The sequence below is a fragment of the Tachyglossus aculeatus genome, chromosome 21 (genome assembly GCF_015852505.1).
Source record: "Tachyglossus aculeatus isolate mTacAcu1 chromosome 21, mTacAcu1.pri, whole genome shotgun sequence".
NCBI classification, from domain to species: Eukaryota; Metazoa; Chordata; class Mammalia; order Monotremata; family Tachyglossidae; genus Tachyglossus; species Tachyglossus aculeatus.
In genome coordinates, this window is record NC_052086.1 from 45,944,486 (window position 1) to 45,969,556 (window position 25,071).

Genomic DNA, 25,071 nt, shown 5'->3' on the forward strand with positions numbered 1-25,071 from the left:
TTTGTACTTCCCAAGCGCTTAGTACAGTGCTTTGCACATAGTAAGCGCTCAATAAATACGATTGATTGATTGACTACGTCCCAGACTGAGCCCCTTCCTTCCTCTCCCCCTCGTCCCCCTCTCCATCCCCCCATCTTACCTCCTTCCCTTCCCCACAGCACCTGTATATATGTATGTATGTTTGTACATATTTTTTACTCTATTTTATTTGTACATATCTATTCTATTTATTTTATTTTGTTAGTATGTTTGGTTTTGTTCTCCGTCTCCCCCTTTTAGACTGTGAGCCCACTGTTGGGTAGGGACTGTCTCTAGATGTTGCCAATTTGTACTTCCCAACCGCTTAGTCCAGTGCTCTGCACATAGTAAGCGCTCAATAAATACGATTGATGATGATGATGATGACTAAAAAGGGGACAGGGTGGTGCCACCCAACGTCAGAATCGGGAGCAGGGCCGGGTCTCCGGGCACCTCCGGAGGCTCCGTGCCCGAGGCCAATGGTGAGGACACCCCCACGAGAGAAACGATGCCAGGAGGGAGGATCTGCGGCCAACTGAGCCCCCTCTTTCCTCTCCCCCCTCCCCACCTCCTTCCCCTCCCCACAGCACCTGTATATATGTTTGTACAGATTTATTACTCTATTTTACTTGTACATATCTACTATTCTATTTATTTTGCTAATGATGCGCATCCGAGCTTTATTTCTATTTATTCTGATGACACCTGTCCACGTGTTTTGTTAATAATAATAATAATAATGATGATGGCATTTATTAAGCGCTTACTATGTGCAGAGCACTGTTCCAAGCGCTGGGGAGGTCACAAGGTGATCAGGTTGTCCCACGTGGGGCTCACAGTCAATCAATCGTATTTATTGAGCGCTTACTGTGTGCAGAGCACTGTACTAAGCGCTGGGGAAGTCCAAGTTGGCAACATATAGAGACGGTCCCTACCCAACAGTGGGTTCACAGTCTAAAAGGGGGGGCCCGTTTTACAGATAAGGAAACTGAGGCCCAGAGAAGTGAAGTGACTTGCCCAAAGTCCCACAGCTGACGGAGCCGGGATTTGAACCCATGACCTCCGACTCCAAAGCCTGTGCTCTTTCCACCGCGCCACGCTGCTTCTCTGTTGTCTGTCTCCCCGCTTCTAGACTGTGAGCCCGCTGTTGGGTAGGGACCGTCTCTCTATGTTGCCAACTTGGACTTCCCAAGCGCTCAGTCCAGTGCTCTGCACACAGTAAGCGCTCAATAAATATGAACGAATGAACTGACCTCTTGGTCCTCTTTCCGGAGGGGGAGGTGAGGAAGGCGGGGATCTCCCCGGAGCCGCTGAGCGAGGCGGCGGGGGCGGTGGCCTGGACCGTCTCGGGGTCCCCTGGCTTGAGGCCCAGTAGCGCGCACAGTTGATTGTAGCCCATCACCTGCAACACACACAACGGGGCGGGTCCGACACAGGCCCTCAGGTCCGGCCTCGCCACGTGCCTCCGGCCCACCCCCGGTCCGCGTTGCCGACCTCGCTGCCGCTCCTCCCCATCCCGCCGCACCGTCGTCCGGGGTTAACCCGGTGGGGGGGACGGGGAGGGAGAAATCGAGGCACCTTTTCTTGAGCGATTTCCTCGTAGCGCTCATCCTCGAATCGCTGCTTCACTGCCGTCAGGGAAACCTGTCGGTAGTCCTTTGGGGCGTCGTCATGGAAACTGAGGAAATCAAGGGCAGGGCGCTTTGTCGAAGGCGCCGGGGAGGTGGATGTGGTGGAAGGGGACGTTCCCCGCGGGACCACCACTGTGCTGGTCTACCGTCCCCCTGCCCCAACCGTCTCTGGCCACTGCGGGCCCCAAGGTTCGGGGCGCAGGGAGAAAGTGGGCGAGCTCGAGGAGTGTGGACTAGTGGAGAGAGCCCGGGCTTGGAAGTCAGAAGGACCTGGGTTCTAATCCCGGCTCCTCCATGTGTCTGCTGTGTAACCTTGGGCAAGTCATTTCACTTCTCTGGACCTCAGTTCCTCAGTTACCTCATCTGGAAAATGGGGATTAAGACTGTGAGCCCCAAGAGGAACACGGACTGTGTACAACCTGATTAGTTTGTACAGCGAGCACTTAACGAATACACACACACACACACACACACACACACACACCCAGATGGCCAGGGCACGCACACACACACACCCAGATGGCCAGGGCATGCGCGCGCGCACACACACCCACACACACACCCACACACATATGGCCAGGGCATGCCAACCTGTGCCACTCAATTTACTGTCAGTCCCCCCCAGGGCAGGGATCATCCCTTCCAACTGCACTGTCCTCTCTTTGGTGCTTAGTACAGTGCTCTGCATACCCTAGGTGTCCAGTAAATACCACTGATTGATGATGATGATGGTATTTGTTAAGCACTTACTACATGCAAAGCACTGTTCTAAGCGCTGGGGAGGTTACAAGGTGATCAGGTTGTCCCACGGGGGGCTCACAGTCTTCATCCCCATTTTCCAGGTGAGGTAACTGAGGCCCAGAGAAGTGAAGTGACTCGTCCAAAGTCACACAGCTGACAACTGTGTGACAACTGGCGGAGCCGGGATATGAACCCATGACCTCTGACTCCAAAGACCGGGCTCTTTCCACTGAGCCACGCTGCTTCTCTGATTGGATCTGGGAGTCGGGCACACAAAGGGGCCTATTAGCCAGTCCCTTCCACACTCCAGACTGAGGTCCTGAGGAACGGGGAGGATGTTTGCGGCTGGAGAGCCCGGTGCCTCAGCCTACCCTACTGTCTGGCCGCCACCTGGAACGGGAAGCTGGTCCGGGAGTCCCGGAGCCCGGAAGCCCAAGAGTCCAATAGCCATGGAAGTGGGATGCAGCAGGTGTTGGAGACCCGAGGGGTGGTTCTCTTCCCTCCGCTGCCCGTGTGAGGTTGGGGCCCTTCCTCCCCGCTCCCCGGGCCCCGGGGGCGGCCTACCATTTCTTGTGGAGACTGAGCACGCAGGGGATGAGGTCCTCGAAAGAGAAGCCCGTGCACTCGCCCAGCTGGCTGGTCCACGGGTGGGCTGAGGAGGAAGACGTAGCGGGACTGAGCCACCGGGTCACTGCTCCGGCCGCAGGACTACGGTTCTGGGGGTCCCGTGGGGGGGACCCGGAGCCTGGCGGAGCGGTTCCCCCCAAGGAAATCCATGCTGGCGGAGGCAGGGCCCAGCTGAAGCCCTAAGGTCTCTGCCGGGCGCGGCTGGCTTGACAGCCCTGCCCCAACAATGTGTCACCCTTGGCTTCAACGCTGTCCATCCCCTCGCCCCCTCCTACCTCGCCTCCCTTCTGTCCTTCTCCAGCCCAGCCCGCACCCTCCGCTCCTCCGCCGCTAATCTCCTCACCGTACCTCGTTCTCACCCGTCCCGCCGTCGACCCCCGGCCCACGTCCTCCCCCGGGCCTGGAATGCCCCCAATCCCTCTGCACATCCACCAAGCTCGCTCTCTTCCTCCCTTCAAAGCCCGACTGACAGCTCACCTCCTCCAGGAGGCCTTCCCAGACAGAGCCCCCTCCTTCCCCATCACCCCTGCCTTACCTCCTTCCCCTCCCCACAGCACCTGTATATATGTTTGCACGTATTTATTACTCTATTTTATTTGTACATATTTATTCTATTTATTTTGTTCATATGTTTTGTTTTGCTGTCTGTCTCCCCCTTCTAGACATGTGTACATATTTGTACATATTTATTACTCTATTTATTTATTTTACTTGTACGTATCTATTCTACTTATTTTATTTTGTCAGTAGGTTTGGTTTTGTTCTCTGTCTCCTCCTTTTAGACCGTGAGCCCGCTGTTGGGTAGGGACCGTCTCTATACGTTGCCAACTTGGACTTCCCAAGCGCTTAGTCCAGTGCTCTGCACGCAGTAAGCGCTCAATAAATACGACTGAATGAATGAATGCTGCCCCAAACTGCGGCGGGTCAGCGAGCCACACCCCAACCGCACTCCTCTTTCAACTCCCAGGCGGGACGAGGGCAACCAGAGCCCATCGGCAACCTGAAGGAGGTGGGCCCAGCCTGGGGTCATGCGAGCCATGACCCAACAGGGATGCTGGGCGTGTCCACACAACCCCAGGGCCTCTCCTGCCAAAGCCGGGCTACACCCCACGGCTGACACCCCCCATGCTGGGCCGGACCAGATGCTGACCCAGTGCCGCAGCCACCTTGGTCGGGGGGGAGGGAAAGAGGGGGGCAAACATTTGGATGCAATGTAGGGACACATTCCCCGGGGAGCATCACTTCCAAAGACCCATTTTGGAGATGGGAAAGCTGGCACAGGGGAGAGAAGGGAAGCGGGGTGGGGGGAAGCCAGAAGGAGCTAAATCCAGCCTGGGGAACCGAGCCAAAGATCAAAGAGCCGCTCGGCCGCTCACTGGCAGCTCCCGTCACATCTCTCAGATTTTCCCGGCACCGTCTCTGCTGGGAACACCGTGCCCTCTCCGGGGGCCCAGCTGTCTGCTTAACAACAAGCCTGCCAGGTCCAGCCGCCAAGGTCAAGTGTGGGCGGGTAGAGGGGAGGAGCACCCCCTCAGAGCACTCCCCACCTCCACGGAAGGCAGTGTGACCTAGGGGACAGAGCACGGAGGGAGGGGCTGCGAGTCTGGAGATTCGGGTTCGGCCGTTAGTCAGCTGGGTGACCGCAGGCAAGCCACTAGCCCTCTCTGGGCCGCAGTCTTCCCATCTGGAAATGGGGATATGAAGCCGCCCGGCCTCAAGAGCAGAGGGTGGGGCTGGGAGTCAGGACACCTGCGTCCTCGTCTCGGCCCTGCCTCGGGGCTTCCCATGCCCACGTCCCTCAGCACGGTGCCCCTGGGCCAGATGGAGATGCAGCAAACAGATGCCCGAGATAGAAGGTGCCCCCCAAACCCAGCCCCGCACCCTGACAGGCCACCCTCACCACTCACTCATGACGGCAGGGGGTGGGTGGGGGGGAGCCCTCCTACAGAGCCAGGATCCGATCTGAGTTGGTTGCCCAGGGACCCTGTCTGCCGGACACACAGAACACCGGGCACCCAGCCTGCTAGACACAAGTATGCCCGGGGACTCTGTGTGCTGGACATGCACAACACCAGGGACCACGACCGCCAGACACGCAGAACATGGGGGACCCTGACAGCCAGACACGCAGAGCGCTGGGGACCCTGACCGGTGGACTGCTTGGACACTGGGGACACCGACCGAAAGACACACAGAACATCACAGATCTTAACCACTGGACATGCAGAACACCTGCCGGACTGCTCGGATGCCAGGGACCGTGACTGCCGAACAAGTAGAGGACTGGGGGCAGCGTCTGCCAGAGCGCTCCGAATGAGCTATTTGACAATTACCTCCTGACCCCCTTCTCCATCCCATCCATTGCCCCGCCAACGTAAGGAGTAACGAGGCCCGTTGCATTTTGCTCCCCCGGGCCCTGGCACAAACACTGAATCCCCAGGCCACACACAAAGCAGCAACTGCAAAGTGTGGTGTGGTTGGCATGGTGTTGGGGGAGCGGGGGGCGTGGCGGGCACACAGCCATCCAGGACAAACGAAGGGACCGATCCAGCCCACCTCTGGCCCGGTAGATAGGCTCATCCTTGGGAGGAGACCCAATGTTTCAAACACGAAGAAACCCACCGAGACCACAGGGACCCGCCCGCCGTGCCCCCCCTCCAACCCGAGCCCCCAGCGCTGCCATCCCATACCTTGCCTGTGCAACAGTTTTGCAAGTAGGAGGGCGGAGGCCGCCAGGCGGGCGGGGGAGTAGCTGGACAGGCTGGTGTAGAGCAGGGACAGCTCGCAGATGAAGCCATACAGATGTCCCGTCCTCCGCTCCAGCGGGGCCAGAGTCAGCAGCACGTCCTTGTAGTCCACCACGGTGGGGATCTGCACGGCGTGGGGAGGGGGAGGTGGATTGGAGGCCGCGGGGACGACAGCCTGGGGGGGGTGGGTGGGCCGTCCAAACCCTGACCCCGGCGATCGAGCGGAAGCCTGGGGCCCGGGGAGGAGCACGGCAGCCCCCGGCCCGCTCTCTGCCTCGGGACCACCCCTGCCCACTGTCGCCCTGGTACCGACGCTGCCTGGTTCTCAGCCTGTGCCACAACACTTAGCCTCGTGGGGTGGGGCAAGCCAGTTGTGGCACTTAAAGGGGCAGTGGTTGGGCTGGAGCCCGAGATGGGAGGTGGAGGGTGTGGGGACGGCCCGAGCCAGCCTGGGGTCCCACAACGCTCCTTCCTCTTCCAAAGCAGGACCGGCTGGCGGTCACTCCCAGAGAGACATCCCCGGGCCGGATAGCAGGTGGCACCCAAGAACCCAGGCGTCCTTCACCGTGTGGCTGACTCACCCTGATCTTCCCCTCCAGGGCCGAGATGATCTCCCCCATCATCCGCACCAGGTCCTCGTATTTGTACGTGTTGTCGGTCAGCCACACCGCTTCCCGGATCGTCAGGATCTCCTTGCTGATGAAGCTGACGCGGAAACTCCCATGAGGCCCCGGGGGCCAGTGGGGACGCGCCCCGACCCCCAACGCCGTCCGGGGCGGGGCTCCCGCAGGAGCCACGGGGGCCGGGCCCCAACCCGGAGTCGGAACCAACCGGCCGGCGGGAAGTGGCGGGCTCTCACCGGGTACAGATGACCATGCAGGCGATGCCCAGGAGCTGCAGCTTGGCCCGCGACACGGCCCTGCGCTTCAGGTAGCGGTCCACGCAGTCCACCGTCATGTGCAGGCAGAGGCTGGAGAACTCCTTCATGGTGGCCACTTCCACCAGCCAGTCCATCAGAATGTACCTGCAGCCCCGCCCGGGGCCCACCGCACGCATGCATCAGGACCACGGGACCCCGCTCAAAAACACCAACGCCCTCCTTTCCTCCACTCACGGCCGCCCCCGGCCCACACACATCGGTTCATCTGGCTGAGCTGGCAGTCCTTGGCTTCCAGGCTGTCCATCCCCTCGCCCCCTCCTACCTCACCTCCCTTCTCTCCTTCTCCAGCCCAGCCCGCACCCTCCGCTCCTCCGCCGCTAATCTCCTCACCGTGCCTCGTTCTCGCCTGTCCCGCCATCGACCCCTGGCCCACGTCATCCCCCGGGCCCGGAATGCCCCCAATCCCTCTGCCCCTCCGCCAAACTAGCTCTCTTCCTCCCTTCAAGGCCCTACTGAGAGCTCACCTCCTCCAGGAGGCCTTCCCACACTGAGCCCCTTCCTTCCTCTCCCCCTCTCCATCCCCCGCCGTCTTACCTCCTTCCCTTCCCCACAGCACCTGTTTATATGTGTATATGTTTGTACATATTTATTACTCTATTTATTTATTTATTTTACTTGTACATATCTATTCTATTTATTTTATTTTGTTAGTATGTTTGGTTTTGTTCTCTGTCTCTCCCTTTTAGACTGAGAGCCCACTGTTGGGTAGGGAGTGTCTCTATATGTTGCCAACTTGTACTTACCAAGTGTTTAGTATAGTGCTCTGCACACAGTAAGCGCTCAATAAATATGATTGATAGATCGATTTGGCCTGCTGCATCACGTTGGGCAAGCACCGACCCCTCTCCGGGCCTGTTTCCTCATCAGTAAAATGACAATCAGCCCTCCCCCCCGCAACAACAGACTTTCTCCCTCTCAGACTGTGAGCCCCACATGCATCCCATCTGATTACGAATGACTCCGACACTCAGCAGTGGATTTTTTTTTTTTTCCAAGTGGTACTTGTTAAGCCCTTACTGCATGCCATAAACCACATTGAGCGCTGGAGTAGATACAAGCTGACGATGATGACGGTGGTACTTGTTACACGCTTATTCTGTGTCAAGCACAGTTCTAAGGTGAGCTTGTCCCACATGGGGCTCATAGTCTTAACCCCCATTTTACAGATGAGGTCACCGAGGCCCAGAGAAGTGAAATAATAATAATGATAATCATCATCATCATCATCATCAATCGTATTTATTGAGCACTTACTATGTGCAGAGCACTGTACTAATGGCATTTATTAAGCACTTACTAGGTGCAAAGCACATAGTACAAGTTAATCAGGTTGTCCCAAAGGGGGCTCACAGTCTTCATCTCCATTTTACAGATGAGGGAACTGAGGCCCAGAGAAGTGAAGTGACTTCCCTGAAGTCACCCAGCTGACAACTGGCGGAGCTGGGATTTGAACCCACAACCTCTGACTCCAAAGCCCGGGCTCTTTCCACTGAGCCACACTGCTTCTCTTGACTTGCCCAAGGTCACAGAGCAGTCAAGTGGCAGGGCCGGGATTACAACCTAGGTCTTTCTGACTCCCATGCCTACACTCTTTCCACTGAGCCAAGCTGATTCTCTAATAATACCGCCATTATTATAGTAATTAATAAGTAAAGGTCACGATCCCCACCCTAGTGGGCAGGGACCCTAGCCGACAGGCCCTCAGAACATCGGGGTGGTTTAGGGTGCTTCATTTAGAGCACACACTGAGAGCCCCAAGCAGGTCTGGAGAACACCACCAGTAACCCAATAATAATAATAATAATAATAATGGCACTTATTAAGTGCTTACTATGTGCAAAGCACTGTTCTAAGCACTGGGGAGTTTACAAGGTGATCAAGTTGTCCCACGTGGGGCTCACAGGCTTCATCCCCATTTGACAGATGAGGGAACTGAGGCTCAGAGAAGTGAAGTGACTCGCCCAAAGTCATACAGCAGACACGTGGCGGAAGCGGGATTTGAACCCACGCCCTCCGACTCCCAAGCCCGGGCTCTTTCCACTGAGCCACGCCGATCTGTAAGGGCTGGCGTGTGGCGGTACCCGGGGAAGCCAAAGAACCAGAAAGGAGCGGTTCCTGCCCCGTCACTTAGCAGCTGCGTAACTGCGGGCAAGTCACTTCACTTCTCTGTGCCTCAGTCACCTCATCCGGAAAATGGGGATTAAGACCGTGAGCCCCCTGTGGGGACAACCTGATTACCTTGTATCTACCTCAGTGCTTAGCACTTAGTAAGCGCTTAACAAATACCATCGTTATTAACTAGAAAGCGAAGGTTTTGACTAAAGCATTTCATGCTGCCGTCTGCGGGAGCATGCTCCCCATTGCCTCGACGGAACTTAAACACGAAGTTAGCGATGTTGAACGTAACAGAAAGCAGCCGACGGTTTTCCAGGGACTCTGGAAGGGATCCTGGCATGTAGCTTGAAAGCCACGGGGCCACCAGAACCCGGGCTACGCCCCCTCCCCACGGGGCTGCTTTCTCCCCCAAGGCCCCCCGGGCCTCGCTGGCTCGAACCAGATGTTCACCTCATGGTTTCGTTCATTCCCTTTTGCACGGTGAAGATGCTCTGCTTGCTGACGGGACGGGAAGCCTGAAAGATCTGGGACACCATCTCGCTCGATGCCTTCGCCTCCAATCCCAGCCGGCTGCCGGCGCCGCAAGCCTTGGCCAGGGCCATCTGAACGATAAGAATGATAATTGTGCTATTTGTAAAGCGCTTACTTTATACCACGTGCTGTACGAACTGCAGGCAAATTGGGTTGGACGCCGTCCCTGTCACAAGTTGGGCTCACAGTCTCAATCCCCATTCTATAGATGGGGTCGCCGAGGCCCAGGGAAGTGAAGTGACTTGCCCAAGGTCACACAGAATGAGAAGCAGCGTGGCTTAGTGGCAAGAGCCGTGGGAGTCGGAAGTCGTGGGCCTTCAACCCCGTTCTGCCACCTGTCAGCTGCGGGACCTTGGACAAGTCACTTAACCTCTCTGTGCCTCAGCTGCCTAATCTGTAAAATGGGAATTGAGACTGTGAGCCCACTGTGGGACAGGGACTGTGTCCCACTTGATTATCTTGTATCTCTCCCAGTGCTTAGAACAGTGCTTGGCACAGAGAAAGCGCTTAACAAATACCACAATTACTATTATTACGTCAGGCAAGTAGCAGAGCCGAGATTAGCCGAGACTTACTACGGCCAGGCACTGTACTAAGCACTGAGGTAAATACAGGCTTGACAGGTTGGACATGTGCCTGTTCCAAATAATAATAATAATGGTTATTATAATAATAATAAGTTCCCCTCCTCCCCCTCCCCACCTCCTTCCCCTCCCCACAGCACCTGTATATAAGTATATATGTTTGTACGTACTTATTACTCTATTTTATTTGTACATATTTATTCTCTTTATTTTATTTTGTTAACATGTTTTGTTCTCTGTCCCCCCCTTCTAGACTGTGAGCCCACTGTTGGGTAGGGACCGTCTCTACACGTTGCCAACTTGGAGTTCCCAAGCGCTTAGTCCAGTGCTCTGCACACAGTAAGCGCTCAATAAATACGACTGAATGAATGAATGAATTAGAACCCACGACCTCCTGACTCCCGAGCGAGAAGGGGGCCGATCAAGGCTTGGGCGGAAGCGTGCCGGGTCCCGCCAGTGGGGCCATGCTGGGGGATGGGGGAAGGAGGCCCCTCACCTGGGCTTCCCAACAGCCTTTGGCCGCGTAGTCCCGCAGCATCCGCAGGCTCTGCAGGTACCGGCCGGGATCCGCCATCTGTCAGGGGAGGGAGGGGACACGGAGGCCTCACCCACTGGGCTCTCTGGAGGGGGGGTACGGGGGCCTTTCCCACACGGCCGGTGAGGCAGGACGCGGGACTTACGGCAGCCCTCCTGTTACTCTCCCAAAGCAGGTAGGAGCTATCCAAGCAGCCCCGCTGGGCTGACTCTTCGAACATCTCAAGCGCCTCCTTCCTCTTCTCCTCGTCCTGTAAACGTGAAGCAGAAACGTCATTTGCCCTCCCGGGGGTCGGGGAGAGCAGGGCAGCCCCCAGCCCTATGTCCGATGGGGTCGCCGGGGCCCAGGACCACCGATTGCCCAGTGCCTTCCTTCGCAGTCATCCTCACATCCTCCCCCGGGCGTGGGGGATGAGGGGCCGGGGGCTGGGCAGGCTTGCGTTCGTCAGTTGGGAAAATCCCCACCAAAAATAGTTATCACCACGGAGAAGAGCAGGGAGGAGAATTCAAATCCCGTGGCTCAGCGGAAAGAGCCCGGGCTTTGGAGTCTTTTAGACGGTGAGCCCACTGCTGGGTAGGGACTGTCTCTATATGTTGCCAACTTGTACTTCCCAAGCGCTTAGTACAGTGCTCTGCACACAGTAAGCGCTCAATAAATACGATTGATGATGATGATGGAGTCAGAGGTCAGGGGTTCAAATCCCGGCTCCGCCACTTGTCAGCTGTGTGACTTTGGGCAAGCCACTTCACTTCTCTGGGCCTCAGTTACCTCACCCGTAAAATGGGGATGAAGACGGTGAGCCCCCCGTGGGACAACCTGATCACCTTGTAACCTCCCCAGCGCTTAGAACAGTGCTTTGCACATAGTAAGTGCTTAATAAATGCCATTTAAAAAAAAAAATCCCATCTCCCGAGGCCAGGCCCGCCGGCTTTTTGGAAGGTGGGTGGCGAGAGATCTCCTTTTAGACTGTGAGCCCACTGTTGGGTAGGGACCGTATATGTTGCCAACTTGTACTTCCCAAGCGCTTAGTACAGTGCTCTGCACACAGTAAGCGCTCAATAAATACGATTGATGATGAGAGCGTGGTCGGCCCTCCCAGAAGGACACCAGCCCTCCCCCGCCGACTGGCAAGGATGTAGCAAGGAAGCCTTGGCCCCACAGCGCCCTAAGACCCTTGCCACGGTCAGCCAGCCCCACAGATTGTACGCCTCACGGAACCTGGGCCCTGCCCTAATAATAATTATAATTATGGTACTTGTTAAGCACTATGTGCCAAACGCTGTTCTAAAGACAAGTTAACCAGGTTTGACACAGTCCCTGTCCCACATTCATTCATTCATTCAATCATATTTATTGAGCGCTTACTGTGTGCAGAGCACTGGACTAAGCGCTTGGGAAGTACAAGTTGGCAACAGATAGAGACGGTCCCTACCCAACAACGGGCTCACAGTCTAGAAGGGGGAGACAGACGGCGTGGCTCAGTGGGAAGAGCCCGGGCTTTGGAGTCAGAGTTCACAGGTTCAAATCCCAGCTCCGCCACTTGTCAGCTGTGTGACTTTGGGCAAGTCACTTCACTTCTCTGGGCCTCAGTTCCCTCATCTGGAAAATGGGGATGAAGACTGTGAGCCCCCCGGGGGGACAACCTGATCACCTTGTAACCTCCCCAGCGCTTAGAACGGTGCTTTGCACATAGTAAGTGCTTAATAAATGCCATTATTATTATTATTATTATTAAAACAAAACATGGACAGGTGTCATGTCATCAGAATAAATAGAAGTAAAGCTAGATGCACATCATGAACAAAATAAATAGAATAGTAAATATGTACAAGTAAAATAGAGTAATAAATCTGTACAAACATATATACAGGTGCTGTGGGGAGGGGAAGGAGGTATGGTGGGGGGATGGGGAGGGGGAGAGGAAAGAGGGGGCTCAGTCACATTGGGCTCACACTCTTATCCCCGTTTTACAGATGAGGTAACTGAGGCCCAGAGAAGTGAAGTGAGTGACTTGCCCAAGGTCACTCAGCAGACATGTGACGAACTAAGATTAGAACACACGTCCTCTGACTCGTAGGCCCATGCTCTTTCCACGAAGACACGCTGCCCTGAATTCATGTAGCTTTTGGGTCCCCTGGATGCGGAGAGGTGACGGTGTGGAGGCAGAGCCGTGGTGGACGGCTGCTGGAGCAGGAAGCCAGTGGGGAGCGTGGGACTGAACGGGTGTCTCGTCTCGACTGGAGCTTCGATCTCGGTCACGCGAGCCAAACCGCTGCTCTAAAGCCCTTCTCTGAGGGATCCCGGATCCCAGCAGGGGGCTGGGCGATCGGCGACTTACCTCAAAAAGGCTCAGGACTTTAGCCAGGCAGTGCAGAATCGATCCTTTGTGGGCCTTAAAGCAGACAGAAAGGAGCAGTGACGACTTTCCAGACCACCACAGCCCAATTTTCCAGGTGTCACTGGCTGGGTGGGCGGCAAGACGAGGGAGGCCTCCCGGCCACCGGCCCCTCTCTCACTCTGCCCTAGCCTCGCGCTGGTATCGGAGGTTCTGCCTCCCCTCCCCGAGTCCTGGGGGGAAGGGTTGCTCTTTTGTGGGGGAACTCCACCAACTGCTCTACGCTCCTGCGGCAGGAGTCGGGCAAAGCTGCAGAGACAGTGGCCAATGTGGGAACCCAAGAACATTGCCAGGCACCCTGGTTGAACCCCCGCCAGCCCCCAAGCCGGGGGGCATAAGTGGAGCCGTCACCTTGAATCCATTTCCCGGGAGGGAAGGGGCGGGGGGGAAGAGTGTCCCCCATGATATCTCTCTCTCTCTTTCTCTGAGGGGTCAGACCTCGGCCCGGAGCACCTGGGCACACTCACTTTCTGGAACCGGCACTCGGCTTTGAGGCTCTCGTAGACCACGGCCTTGCAGCAGCTCCCTGAGACGGCCCAGGGCGGGCGGATGAACAGCCAGATGAACGGGGCCCAGGTGTTGAGGCGCTCCGCCAGGCTGAAGAAGCGCGAGGCCTTCAGCCCGTTCACCTCGGCCCGGCCCTCGTCCGAGATGGACACTGCGAGACCCACGAGAGAGCGGCCCTCAGTCCGGACACTGGCCAGAGAGCGCTAGCCTGGCTCAAAGTGCTGCCCGGGCCCCGACGTGGCAGGAAGCGAGGCTTCCGCCCCGATCCCATTGGTGCCCCCAGCCCAGAACGCCCCCGGCCCGCCGCGGAAATGCCCACTCACGGCCTTCGTTGTAGAGGTAGGCTATCCCCAGCTTCACAGCGGCTTCAAAGTTCCCGCTCTCGGCCGCCCTGAGGGAGAGAAGAGAGCGATGGTGGGGGGGAGCGTTTCCCGTCGGTCATTCACACGTCTGGGTGGGGTGGGGTGCCGGCCTGTGGCGAGAATGCGGGCAGGGAGGAGGTGGCTTCTTCTCCCGAGGACCCTCAGCCCCAAGGCCCAAGGTGACGATCGTTTCCTCGTGGGACCTCCGCCTCGCCCACACCCCATACGGAGCTTTAGGCTCAGCCCTCTGGGATCACCGGAGCTGGGCTTCCCCATCCCCCCTGAGGTGCATGGCCGCTGCTCCCAGTGGCCCCGAGCCTCGACTAGTAACTCCCATTTCAGCTGGCCATATCTATTTTACTTGTACACATCTATTCTATTTATTTTATTTCGTGAGTATGTTTGGTTTTGTTCTCTGTCTCCCCTTTTCAGACTGTGAGCCCACTATTGGGTAGGAACTGTCTCGATATGTTGCCATCTTGTACTTCCCAAGCGCTTAGTACAGTGCTCTGCACAAAGTAAGCGCTCAATAAATACGATTGATTGATTGATTGGCCAGGAAGCGGCCCGGGGACATGCCTGGAGGCCTTCCCAGACTGAGCCCCTTCCTTCCTCTCCCCCTCGTCCCCCCTCCATTCCCCCATCTTACCTCCTTCCCTTCCCCACAGCACCTGTATATATGTATATATGGTTGTACATATTTATTACTCTATTTATTTATTTTACTTGTACATATCTATCCTATTTATTTCATTTTGTTGGTATGTTTGGTTTTATTCTCTGTCTCCCCCTTTTAGACTGTGAGCCCACGGTTGGGTAGGGACTGTCTCCATGTGTTGCCAATTTGTACTTCCCAAGCGCTTAGTACAGTGCTCTGCACATAGTAAGCGCTCAATAAATACGATTGATGATGATGATGATTCCTGGCTTGGTCCACGTAATCAATCCGGCATACTAGTTGGGTGCTGTGTGCTATGTGCAGGGCACTATACTGTTTGGGAAAATAAAATATAACAGACACATTCCCTACCCAGAGCGAGCTTAAAGCCTAGAGGGGGAGACGGACATTAATGTAAATAAATGACAGATACGGACATAAGCGGTGTGGGGCTGGGAGGGGCAGTGAATAAAGGGAACAAGTCAGGGCGATGCAGAAGGGATTGGGAGAAGAGGAAACGAAGGCTTAGTCACGAAAGGCCTCTTGGAGGAGATGTGCTGCCAACTTGTACTTCCCAAGCGCTTAGTACAGTGCTCTGCACACAGTAAGCGCTCAATAAATGCAATTGAATGAATGAACCTTCTCTGAGTCTAAACCGTTATAAGACAGTCTCCCCTCCTGGGATTTTCATGAGTTGGGGCTACTTGCCAGGGCATTTAAAGAACCCTCTCTCTCTCTCCCTTCTCCCCAACCCCAGAGGGCCCTTAAAAAACTGAGGCGCTCAGTTTGGCGAGGGGTTATTTTCTGGAGATCGACTGGACACGGAGGAATTCTTTCACAGGTATTGGATCCAACCTGGCCGGATGCTCATTTAGAGAGTTGAAATTTAAGGACAAGGAGACGGCCGCCTGCCCGGGGGGCCGAGCCGTCTCTCCCAGAGAGCAAGTTCCCACTCCCTCCCGGCTCTAGAATCAGCTTCACCCCGGAACGACATTCCCCGGCCCAGTGGGCTAACGCCTCCTCGGACGGCCGTCAGCGCCCCGCTGGAACGCAGGACCCGAGCCCAACGTGTGCACTCGGCTGCGATTTCCAGCCGGGGCAGGGAGTTCGAATCTGACCAAACCAGTCTGAGCCCCGCACAGGCACCCGAAGGCGCCCCAGAAATAAAGTCCACGAACCACCCCCTCCACCACCTTTTTAAATGGTATTCGTGAAGTGCTTACTATGTGTCAGGCACTGTACTAAGCGCCAAGGGAGGACTGCGTCAGGTTGGACACAGTCTCCGTTCCACATGCTCACCGTCTTAATCCCCATTTTACGCATGAGGTGACTGAGGCTCAGAGAAGTGAAGTGACTTGGCCAAGGTCACACGGCAGACGAGTTGAGGAGCCAGGATTAGAACACAGGCCCTTCGGACTCCCGGGCCTGGGCTCCGTCCTCTACAAGCCAAGCTTCCTCTACACTCCCTCGTTTGCCACCTGGAGGGCAGGTTTGAGTGGAAGGACTCTGAGGGCCCGACAGACAACAATCCCCACAGTTTCTCGGTTTGGGGAATAAATAGAAAATAGGGAAGGCTAATCTGCGGGATCAGAGGCAGGAAGGAGAGGCGGCAGCACCTTCAATTCCCGATGTGCCACTCTGAGCTCCACGCTGGGCTGGGCTCCAGTCAACAGATTTAGCTTTAATTCTATTTATTCTGGCGACTTGACACCTGTCCACTTGTTTTGTTTTGTTGTCTGTCTCCCCATTCTAGACTGTGAGCCTGTTGTTAGGTAGGGACTGTCTCCATAGGTCGCCAACTTGTACTTCCCAAGCGCTTAGTACAGTGCTCTGCACACAGTAAGCGCTCAATAAATACGATTGAATGGACAGAAAAATCTCAAGTGCCTTAAATCCCACCATAAAACAATTGTGGTATTTCTTAAGCACTTTCTATGTGCCAGGCACTGTACTAAGAGCTAGGGTGGACACAAGCAAATCACACGTGGGGCTCACAGTCTCAATCCCCATTTTACAGACGAGGTCACTGAAGCACAGAGAAGTGAAGTGACTCGCCCAAGATCACACAGCAGACAAGTGGCGGAGCCGGAATTAGAACCCATATCCCACCTCTGGTAGGAATATCAGTAATGAAACTTTACTGAGGGCTAATCACGAGCTCTTCTCAGTAAGAATCGCTATATTCTCAGCAGGCATTAATTGGGAAATCTGACGGGTTTACTACAGGACAAGTGGCGTGGCTTTGTCGAGACAGCACGGGCGTCAGAAGGACCTGAGTTCTAATCCCAGCTCTGCCACCTGTCTGCTGAGTGACCTTGGGCAAGTCACTTCACTTCTCTGGGCCCCAGTTAGCTCATCCGGAAAATGGGGGTTATAACCGTGAGCCCTATACGGGACGGGGACCGTGTCCAACCCAGGTAGCTTGTATTCATTCCTTCAATCGTATTTATTGAGCACTTACTGTGTGCAGCACACTGTACTAAGCGCTTGGGAAGTACCCCAGCTCTCAGTCCATTGCCTGGCACATAGCAACCTATTAACAAATGCCATAATTATTATTATTACTATTAGGAGACGCAAACAACTGCCGGTTCCGTGGAAAAGCGGATCAGCCGGACCGATCTGTTCCCTAGGCGAGGCCGAACCAGAGAGATAAATAAGAAAGCCAGAGCCAAAGAGGGACCAGCCCCCGTCCCCAACCGGGTTGGCGGTAGCCACGAGCCCAACTCAAGGTCCAGACTGGCCGGGGGACCTAAAACACCCAGAGAGTCCGTGCTCGACAAAGTGGAGACGTCCCACCACCGAGATGGTGGGGCAGTCGGGATCGAACGGCGAATGCCAGTTACTCATCTTGGAGGGGCCCGCTCCCTTCCCGGTGGAGTCTACGTCCCACCTGGCCGTCAGAGACCGGAGGAGCCCGCCCACGCTCGTGAGGAGAGTGAGCAGGCCTTAAGCTCTCTAAACTGTAACCTCACTGTGGGCAGGGAATATGTCTACCAACTAGTATTTATGGTATTTGTTAAGCGCTTACTACGCGCTCAGCACTGGGATAGATACAAGTTTGTCCAGTTGGACACGGTCCCTGCCCCGCCTGGGGCTCACAGTCTTCTCACCATTTTACAGATGAGGTAACTGAGGCCCAGGAAAGTGACGTTACCTGCCCAAGGTCGTACGGCAGACAAGCAGTGGAGCCGGGATTGGAACCCACCTCCTTAATAATAATAATGGCAATTATTAAGCGCTTACTATGAGCAAAGCACTGTTCTAAGCACTGGGGAGGTTACAGGGTGATCAGGTTGTCCCTCGGGGGGCTCACAATCTTCATCCCCATTTTACAGATGAGGTAACTGAGGCACAGAGAAGTTGACTTGCCCAAAGTCACACAGCTGACAATTGGCAGAGCCGGGATTTGAACCCACAACCTCTGACTCCAAAGCCCGTGCTCTTTCCACTGAGCCACGCTGCTTCTCTAACTCTGTTATAACGTACTCTCCCAAGCACTTAGTATAGTGCTCTGCCCAGAGTAAGTGCTCCCTAAATACCGCTGATGGATTGATCGAACCGTCCCAGCCCAATGTCCGCCACACCACTCAGCGGGGGCAGACCCATAGCCGGGCTCGGGACGGGACACTCTCAGACACCCGGCTGGCGCCCTTTCCCGCCACGGTGGCCCCGGGCGGAGGCCGGCCCCCGAGGAGGAATGCCCGGGGCCCCGCGAGCACACGCAGCCCGCCCCGCGTCCCCAAAGGTTACCTCTCAAACAGCTTCAAGTTGTCCGGAGACGGCCACGCGTCCTGAAAACTGGCACTGACCCAGACGCTGGCGTGATTGTCTACCAGATACTTGAGGTGGGGGTGCACCTGGAAACGAATCCAAGGCCGGGGGGTTCAGAACCAGGACTCCCTCCAGGATGATTGCCCAAAATTGCTTCAAAGCCAACCCAAAGACTACCGCTTGTTTGACCCGGTTGAGATCCCATAAACTTAGCATCTGTCTTCCCTACACTGCAGGCCCCTCGAGGTGCAGGGATGGGGGTCTTCTAATTCAGCGGTCCTCCCCCAGGCGTTCAGTCAAGTGTTCTGCCCTTGGGAGGAGCTCAGAATACATCATCCATCCATCCCTCCATCCATGGACTGCCTGGGCGGGAGATGGGTGGACTCTTCCAAACGGAGGGGCCCATTCCCTCCCTCCTCCCCAACATCTCAGGGAGCACACGCAGGAGCGATGGGTGGAAGTTGCAAAAGGGAGCCCCATCCGACAAAAAGACAGGCAGAGGCTGAGGAATCCTCCTCCCAAGTGGGAGTCCAGAAGGGTCAGCAACCTCGCCTCGCCAAATTGAGGCTTCCACCTGCCCTGAGGTGGAACGGATGATCCCTGCGGGCAGCCTGCATCATCATCATCAATCGTATTTATTGAGCCTGCAGATTTGTGATTCCAAGTCGGGGCCATGGGTGGCCACTCTCTCTTCGACCCCATAAGAGCTTGTACTAAGTAAGCGCTTAGTACAGTGCTCTGCACATAGTAAGCGCTCAATAAATACAATTGATGATGACCCCGACAGAGGGACGGGTCATCCCGCGGAAGGCATGGGGGCCGCAGCCGGCTCGGAGCGGAGCTCCTCCGTCATGAGGCTTCCCACTTCGGCCCCGCTGACCCCCAACCCCGAGGATCCTCCGAGGGACCCCGCCACTCACCGCCCCGATGGCCAGGATGTCCTCAGCAGGGAGCCACTTCAGGATATGGAAGAGGACATCTTCAGGGAGGCTCAACAGCGTCAAGACTCGGGGTCTCTTGCGAATCCTTCGCTTTGAAGGGAGACAGAAACACTTGGAACACCGGCAGTGGATCACTGAAATTAGAGAAGATGTCAGTGAGCGGCAAAGGGCGGGACAGAGGAGGAAAACACACCCCACCGCGGTCACCGGCCGCACTGTAAAGACGGTGAGAACCGACAAGTTCACTTTCATCTAATCCCAGCTCCATCACTTGTCCGCTTGTGACCTTGAGCAAGTCACTTCACCTCTCTGGGCCTCAGTTTTTTCACCTGTAAAATGGGGATTAAGACTATAAGCCTTATGTGGAAAAGGGACTGTGTCCAACCCAATTATCTTGTATCTACCCCAGCACTCAGTACAGTACCTGGCACACAATAAGTACTTAATACCACAATTAATTATTATTATCCCCAAACCAGTTTGGTTACAGTGCTTGGCGCAGGCTAGGCACTCTATTATGTAATTGTGGTATTAAGCACCTACTACGTGCTAAGCACCGGGGAAAGATACAGATAACAAGATCTATCGATCAATCAATGGCATTTTTTTTAAGCACTTACTACGTAACAAGCACTGTTCTAAGCACTGGGGTAGACAAGTTAATCAGGCCAGATACAGTCCTGTTCCACATGGGATCTCACAGTCAAGTAGGAGGGAGAACAGGCACTGAATCCCCATTCTGCAGCTGAGGAAACTGAGACAAAGAGAAGTTAAATGACTTGCCCAAGGTCACCAGGTAGGCCAGTGGTGGAGCCGGATTAGAACCCAGGTCTTCTGGCTCCTAGGCCCGTGCTTTTTATCCATTGGGTCAAACTGCCTTACTGGATTCTTGCTGTGTGCAAAGCACTTTAATAAGACCTTGGGAGAGTCCACTCCAGTAGAGTTGGTTGGCACCATCCCTACCCACATGAAGCCCAGACCTGGTCCCTGTCCCCACCAAGGGGACTTGCAGTTTAAGAGCTTAGAACAGCGATTTGCACATAGTAAGCGCTTAATAAATGCCATCAAAAAAAAAAAAAAGAGCGAGGGAGAGCAAGGACCTTCTCTCCATTTTACAGAGGAGAAATCTGAGGCCCTGAGAGGGTAAGTGACTGGACCAAGGTCACACAGCGGGCCAAGGGCAGAGCTGGAACTAGAACCCTGGTCTTCCGACTCCCAGCCCTGGGCTCTTTCCACAAAGCCGGGTGTCAACGAACCCAAAGAAAGGTCTAAAGAAGGACCGAATAAAACCCCATTTCCGAAGAAGATAATGGCCAGATGCATCTGTGCCCCCACTTCCTGACTCCTTTCAACCCCACATCCTCCTCTAGACTATAAGGTTGCTGTGGGCAGGGAACGAGCCTACCAACTCTGTTATACTGTACCCTCCCAAGCGCTTAATACAGTGCTCTCCCCACGATAAGGGCTCAATACAATCAACTGATTGAGAGTAAAAATATAATAAGGGCGGCAGACATATTCCCAGTCCACAACGAGCTTACAGTCCACAGGACTGCAACTTTTAAATGACTTCCAGGAAGCCAAGTCTGACCCAAAAGGAGGTGGGAAACTTAGTTTTCCCCATTTTAAATGCAGTTAACAAACTATATTTATTGAGTGCCTACTGTGTGCAGAGCACTGTATTAAGCGCTTGGGAGAGTACAATATAACAGACACATTCCCTGCCCACAAGGAGCCTCTCCTCCTGGCCACTGCAAAGGAACATTTTAAGAGCCGTATGAATAGCAGTAGTCACGGAATATGTCGAGTCCCTACTGGAGGCAATAATAACGATAACGGCATTTGTTAAGCATTTGCTATGTGCTGGGCACTGTACTAAGCGCTGGGATGTATACAAGCAGATCATGTTGGACACAGTCCCTGTCCCCCATGGGGCTCACAGTCTTTATCCCCATTTTCCAGATGAGGCGACTGAGGCAGAGAGAAGTGAAGTAACTTGCCCAAGGTCACAGAGCAGACCAGTGGCAGGGTAGGGATGAGAAACCAAGTCCGTCTGACTTCTACGCCTGTGCTCTAGCCACTTGGCCACACTGCTTCTCTTTTACGCGTTGGGGGAGTTTCCTGCCTACCAGCCATTTCCACTCTGGGGGAGGCAGACTTAAGGAACACCAATCAATCAATCAATCGTATTTATTGAGCGCTTACTGTGTGCATAGCACTGTACCAGTGACCACAGTCGTGACCATAAGCAATTAAACAATGGAGTGAACACAGCCAGAGAAGCGCTGAGGACAGGAATAAATAAGCCCCTAGGGGAAAAACTGGCACAGTCTGTAACTACTATTACTAATTATTATTATTATTATTACTACTATTGTCATTGTCTGTCAATCTCGCTCTTAATGCAGTGCTGTACGTTGTAAGACCTCGCACTTCAACCACCAGAGGTTGAAGAATGGCTCCCTTTTGTATTGAAAGTGACTGTTCCATAGGATTTTTAAATTGCTGCTTTTTAATAGTATTTGTATTACTATTACCAAATACTATTTTCGTAGTATTTGGGAGAAGCAGCGTGGCTCAGTGGAAAGAGCCTGGGCTTGGGAGTTAGAGGTGATGGGTTCGAATCCCTGCTCCGCCACATAATAATAATGATAGCATTTATTAAGTGCTTACTATGTGCAAAGCACTGTTCTAAGCACTGGGGAGATTACAAGGTGATTAGGTTGTCCCCCAGGGGGCTCACAGTCTTAATCCCCATTTTACAGATGAGGTAACTGAGTCACAGACAAGTCAAGTGACTTGCCCAAAGTCACACAGCTGACAGTTGGTGGACCCGGGATTTGAACCCATGACCCCTGACTCCAAAGCCAGGGCTCTTTCCATTGAGCTACGCTGCTTCTGCTGTGTGACCTTGGGCAAGTCACAATTTCTCTAAACCTCAGTTACCTCATCTGTAATACGGGGATTAAGGCTGTGAGCCCCACATGAGACAGCGTGATCACCTTGTATCCCCCAGCGCTTAGAACGGTGCTTTGCACATAGTAAGCGCTTAACAAATGCCATTATTATTATTATTTGTTAAGTGCTTACTATGTGTCCAACATTGTTCTAAGCGCTGGGGTAGATACAAGGTTGCCAGGTTAGACACTGTCCCTATCTGGCATGGGGCTCACAGTTTTAATACCTATTTTACAGATGAGGTAACTGAGGCACAGTGAAGTGAAATAACTTGCCCAAGGTCACACAGCAGACAAGTGGTAGAGCCAGGATTAGAAACCAGGTCCTTCTTCCTCCCAGGCCCACGCTCTAGCCATTAGGCCACACCGCTGCTCAATCTTCCAATCTTAGTCAACGTGTCTCTTGAACTTTATTCCTTGGGTTCCATGAACCAAGGCCCGCTTCATCATCATCATCATCACCAATCGTATTTATTGAGCGCTTACTATGTGCAGAGCACTGTACTAAGCGCTTGGGAAGTACAAATTGGCTACATCTAGAGACAGTCCCTACCCAACAGTGGGCTCACAGTCTAAAAGGGGGAGACAGAGAACAAAACCAAACATACTAACAAAATAAAATAAATAGAATAGATATGTACAAATAAAATAAATAAATTCAGTACTGTGCTTTTGTAGAGGGTTGGTTTCAAGATTTGACTTTGAAATTGCACTGACCACATCCCAGTCTGCTCAAGAAACAAATACACTGCAAATTAATTTGGTTTTCCATTTGGGTGAGGTCGGCGAAGCTTTTAAAGGCCTGCGATTCCTCGGCAAATGAAGCAACTGGAGGTAGGAGACCTAGAATAAGCGTGAATCCCTCTTCAATATGGATATACGGTTGCGGCTCATCATATTGGCTTCGCCAGCAGGTCGGAAATGTGAGATGGAGCTGAAGTGGAGACTGAATGGGGTCAATCAATCAATCAATCATATTTATTGAGCGCTATGTGCACAGCACTGTACTAAGCGCTTGGGAAGTACAAATTGGCAACACATAGAGACAGTCCCTACCCAACAGTGGGCTCACAGTCTAAAAGGGGGAGACAGAGAACAGAACCAAACATACCAACAAAATAAAATAAATAGGATAGAAATGTACAAGTAAAATAAATAAATAAATAAATAAATAGAGTGATAAATATGTACAACCATATATACATATATACAGGTGTATACGTATATACAGGTGGATACATATATGGGGTGAAGACGTTTGTCGCGGAGTTTTCTGGAGGGACTTTGAAAGTGCAGTTATCCCGACTACACAACTGAGTCTACCCATCCCACCCGAGTCCCTTTACGGTGGACCCTAAAAGCGTGGAATGGGTGACGTGGACGGGCCAGTTTGGCCAGGATGGACTGAGCGCCCCAGGAAGGCCAGTTTGTACAGGAGGGGCTGGGAGCTGTGTGGAGGCCAGTTTAATAATGATGGTACTTGTTAAGCGTTTACTATGGGCCTAGCACTGTGCTAAGCACTGAGTTTGCAGGGGAGGGATTGAGCACCACGGAGAGGCCAGTTTGCAGGGGTGAGATCAAGTGCCACGGACAGCCCGGTTTGCACAGAAGGGGTCGGGAGCTGTGTGGAGGCCAGCTTAATGATGGAATTTGTTAAGCGTTTAATAATAATAATAGCAATAATGGCATTTGTTAAGTGCTTACTATGTGCAAAGCACTGTTCTAAGCGCTAGGGAGGTACAAGATGACCAGGTTGTCCCATGGGGGGCTCACAGTCTTAGTCTCCATTTTACAGATGAGGTAACTGAGGCACGGAGAAGTTAAGTGACTTGCCCAAAGTCACACAGCCGACAAGTGGCGGATCCGGGATTAGAACCCATGACCTTTGACTCCCAAGCCACTGAGCCGGTAACCTGCTGGCCTGAAGTGCCTTGATTCCCTCGGGAGCTGCCTCCAGCCTCTCCCCTCTCCCATCCATTCATTCAATTGTATTTATTAAGCACTTGTGTGCAGAGTAATAATAACAACAATAATTATGGTCCTTGTTAAGCGCTTACTTTGTGCCAACCGCTGTTCGAAGCATTGGGGTAGATACAATTGTATCTAAAAGATGAGATTGTATCTACTCGTATCTAAGCTTGTATTTAAGTAGATATCAAGTAGATACAAGTTGTACTTAAGCGCTCAGTACAGTGCTCTGCACAATCAATCAATCATATTTATTGAGTGCTTACTGTGCGCAGAGCACTGTACTAAGCCCTTGGGAAGTACAAGTTGGCAACATATAGAGATAGTCCCTACCCAACAGTGGGCTCACAGTCTAAAATGGGGAGACAGAGAACAAAACCAAACATACTAACAAAATAAAATAAATAGAATAGATATGTACAAGTAAAATAGAGTAACAAATATGTACAAACATATATACGTACATAATATGTATATTTATTACATATATTATATATATTATTACATATATACCATATATTTATATGTATATTTATATACATATGTGTATATAAACATATACACAGTAAGAGCTCAATAAATATGATTGAATGAAGCATTTATTATGAAGCAGCGTGGCTCAGTGGAAAGAGCCCGGGCTTTGGAGTCCGAGGTCATGGGTTCAAATCCCAGCTCTGCCAATTGTCAGCTGTGTGACTTTGGGCAAGTCACTTCACTTCTCTGTGCCTCAGTGACCTCCTCTGTAAAATGGGGATTAAGACTGTGAGCCCCCCTTGGGACAACCTGATCACCTTGTATCCTCCCCAGCGCTTAGAACAGTGCTCTGCACGTAGTAAGCGCTTAACAAATACCATCATTATTATTATTATTCTCTATGCCTCAGTTACCACATCTGTAAAATGGGGATTAAGACTGTGAGCCCCTCATGGGACAACCTGATCACCTTGTATCCTCCCCAGCGCTTAGAACAGTGCTTTGCACATAGTAAGCGCTTAACAAATGCCATTATTGTTACTATTATTATGTGCCCAGCACTGTTC

The 25,071-nt window shown here is 53.3% G+C and overlaps 1 protein-coding gene across 1 annotated transcript in view; it reads right to left on the reverse strand.

Annotated features, from left to right (window-relative positions):
- The window catches only part of CCNF (cyclin F), a 30,077-nt gene that overhangs the window by 2,054 nt on the left and 2,952 nt on the right, over nt 1-25,071 (reverse strand). The window contains 14 exon segments of the mRNA XM_038762247.1: nt 1,272-1,420; nt 1,597-1,696; nt 2,955-3,042; nt 5,708-5,888; nt 6,346-6,469; nt 6,624-6,788; nt 9,270-9,421; nt 10,431-10,508; nt 10,615-10,719; nt 12,808-12,861; nt 13,332-13,522; nt 13,695-13,762; nt 18,145-18,251; nt 19,086-19,240. Coding sequence (XP_038618175.1) covers nt 1,272-1,420; nt 1,597-1,696; nt 2,955-3,042; nt 5,708-5,888; nt 6,346-6,469; nt 6,624-6,788; nt 9,270-9,421; nt 10,431-10,508; nt 10,615-10,719; nt 12,808-12,861; nt 13,332-13,522; nt 13,695-13,762; nt 18,145-18,251; nt 19,086-19,240 — 1,717 coding nt within the window.